The following is a 1,178-nucleotide window of genomic DNA, read 5'->3' as shown; positions in this document are numbered from 1 at the left end:
GCTGCCAAAAGGTCCCAGTGGTTATTTTTTAGTTGCGTGTTTCATGAAAGGAGAGGTGTTGGGGAACACGGATGAAAGTTTATTACCCAGGGTAATGGGGTCGTAAAAGTTTCGAGAGTGATGAATGCCGAATAGAATTGGATGTTGTGGTGGTTGTGGTGGTGGTGACAGGGGTAGTGATAGTCTGGTAGTGGTAGTTATGGTAGTTGCGGTGGTGACAGGGGTGGTGACAGGAGTGTGGTGATAGTAGTGGTAGTGGAGGTGGTGGTGATGACAGGGGTGATGATAGTGAGGTGGTGGTTGTGATGGTAGAGATAGCGTTGGTACTAATCGTAGTTGCAGTGGTGATGGTGGTGATGGGGGTTATGACATTGGTGGTAGCAGTGGTCGTAATGGCGGTTTCGTTGACAGCAGTGGTGGTAGGGGTGATGATAAAGGCGACAGTGGTGACGATGACGGCAATGGTGTTGGTGATAATGTTCGTGGTGGTTGAAGTGGTAGCAGTAGTATTCGTAGATGTGATGGTAATAGTGGTGTTGGTAGTTGTATTGTGGTGGCAATAGTAGTGTTGGTAGTTGTTGTGGTAGTAAAAGTGTTGGTACATGTAGTACTTATGGTACTTGTGATGGTGGTAGTGGTGGTAAAAGTGGTAGTGATGATGGTAGTGGTGGTGCTGTAATGATGGTGGTGAGTGGCTGTGGTAGTGGTGACACTGACAGTGGTGACGGTGACAGTGGTGGCGGTGGCAGTAGTGGTAGTGGTATTGGTGATAGTGCTGATGGTGGTTGTGGTGGTGGTAGTAGTGGTGATGATGATGCTATAAGTGGTAGTAGAAATGGTAGTGGTGTTAGTGGCGGCGGTGGTGGCGTAGTAGTGGTGGTGGTAATGGTGGCAGTTGTAACGGAAGTGGTAATTGTGATGGTAGTGGTGGTTGTAGTGGTGATGATAATGATGGTGGTGGTGTTGATAATGCTTGCCGTTTTTGTAGTGGTGGAAGTAACGACGTTTAGGGTAGCGTTGTTGTTGGTATTATTCTATTTGCGGTTGTGTTTGCTGTTGTTATTGTTGTTTTCAATGCTGCTGTAGTTGTAGTTGTTGTTGTTGTTGTTGTTGTTGTTGTTGTTGTTCTTCTTCTTCTTCTTCTTCTTCTTCTTCTTCTTCTTCTTCTTCTTCTTCTT

The 1,178-nt window shown here is 46.1% G+C and overlaps 1 protein-coding gene across 1 annotated transcript in view; it reads left to right on the top strand.

The window, feature by feature from the left end:
- Positions 1–681: 681 nt before the first annotated feature.
- Positions 682–1,178, top strand: part of LOC101854032 (loricrin-like) — a 1,066-nt gene continuing 569 nt past the window's right edge. The window contains exon 1 of the mRNA XM_005103959.1: positions 682–909. Within this exon, the coding sequence (XP_005104016.1) occupies positions 682–909 (228 nt within the window). The remainder of the gene's footprint in view (positions 910–1,178) is intronic.

This window comes from Aplysia californica, unplaced genomic scaffold (assembly GCF_000002075.1).
Source record: "Aplysia californica isolate F4 #8 unplaced genomic scaffold, AplCal3.0 scaffold00398, whole genome shotgun sequence".
In the NCBI taxonomy this organism is placed as follows: domain Eukaryota; kingdom Metazoa; phylum Mollusca; class Gastropoda; order Aplysiida; family Aplysiidae; genus Aplysia; species Aplysia californica.
This window is presented reverse-complemented; position numbering and strand designations above follow the sequence as displayed.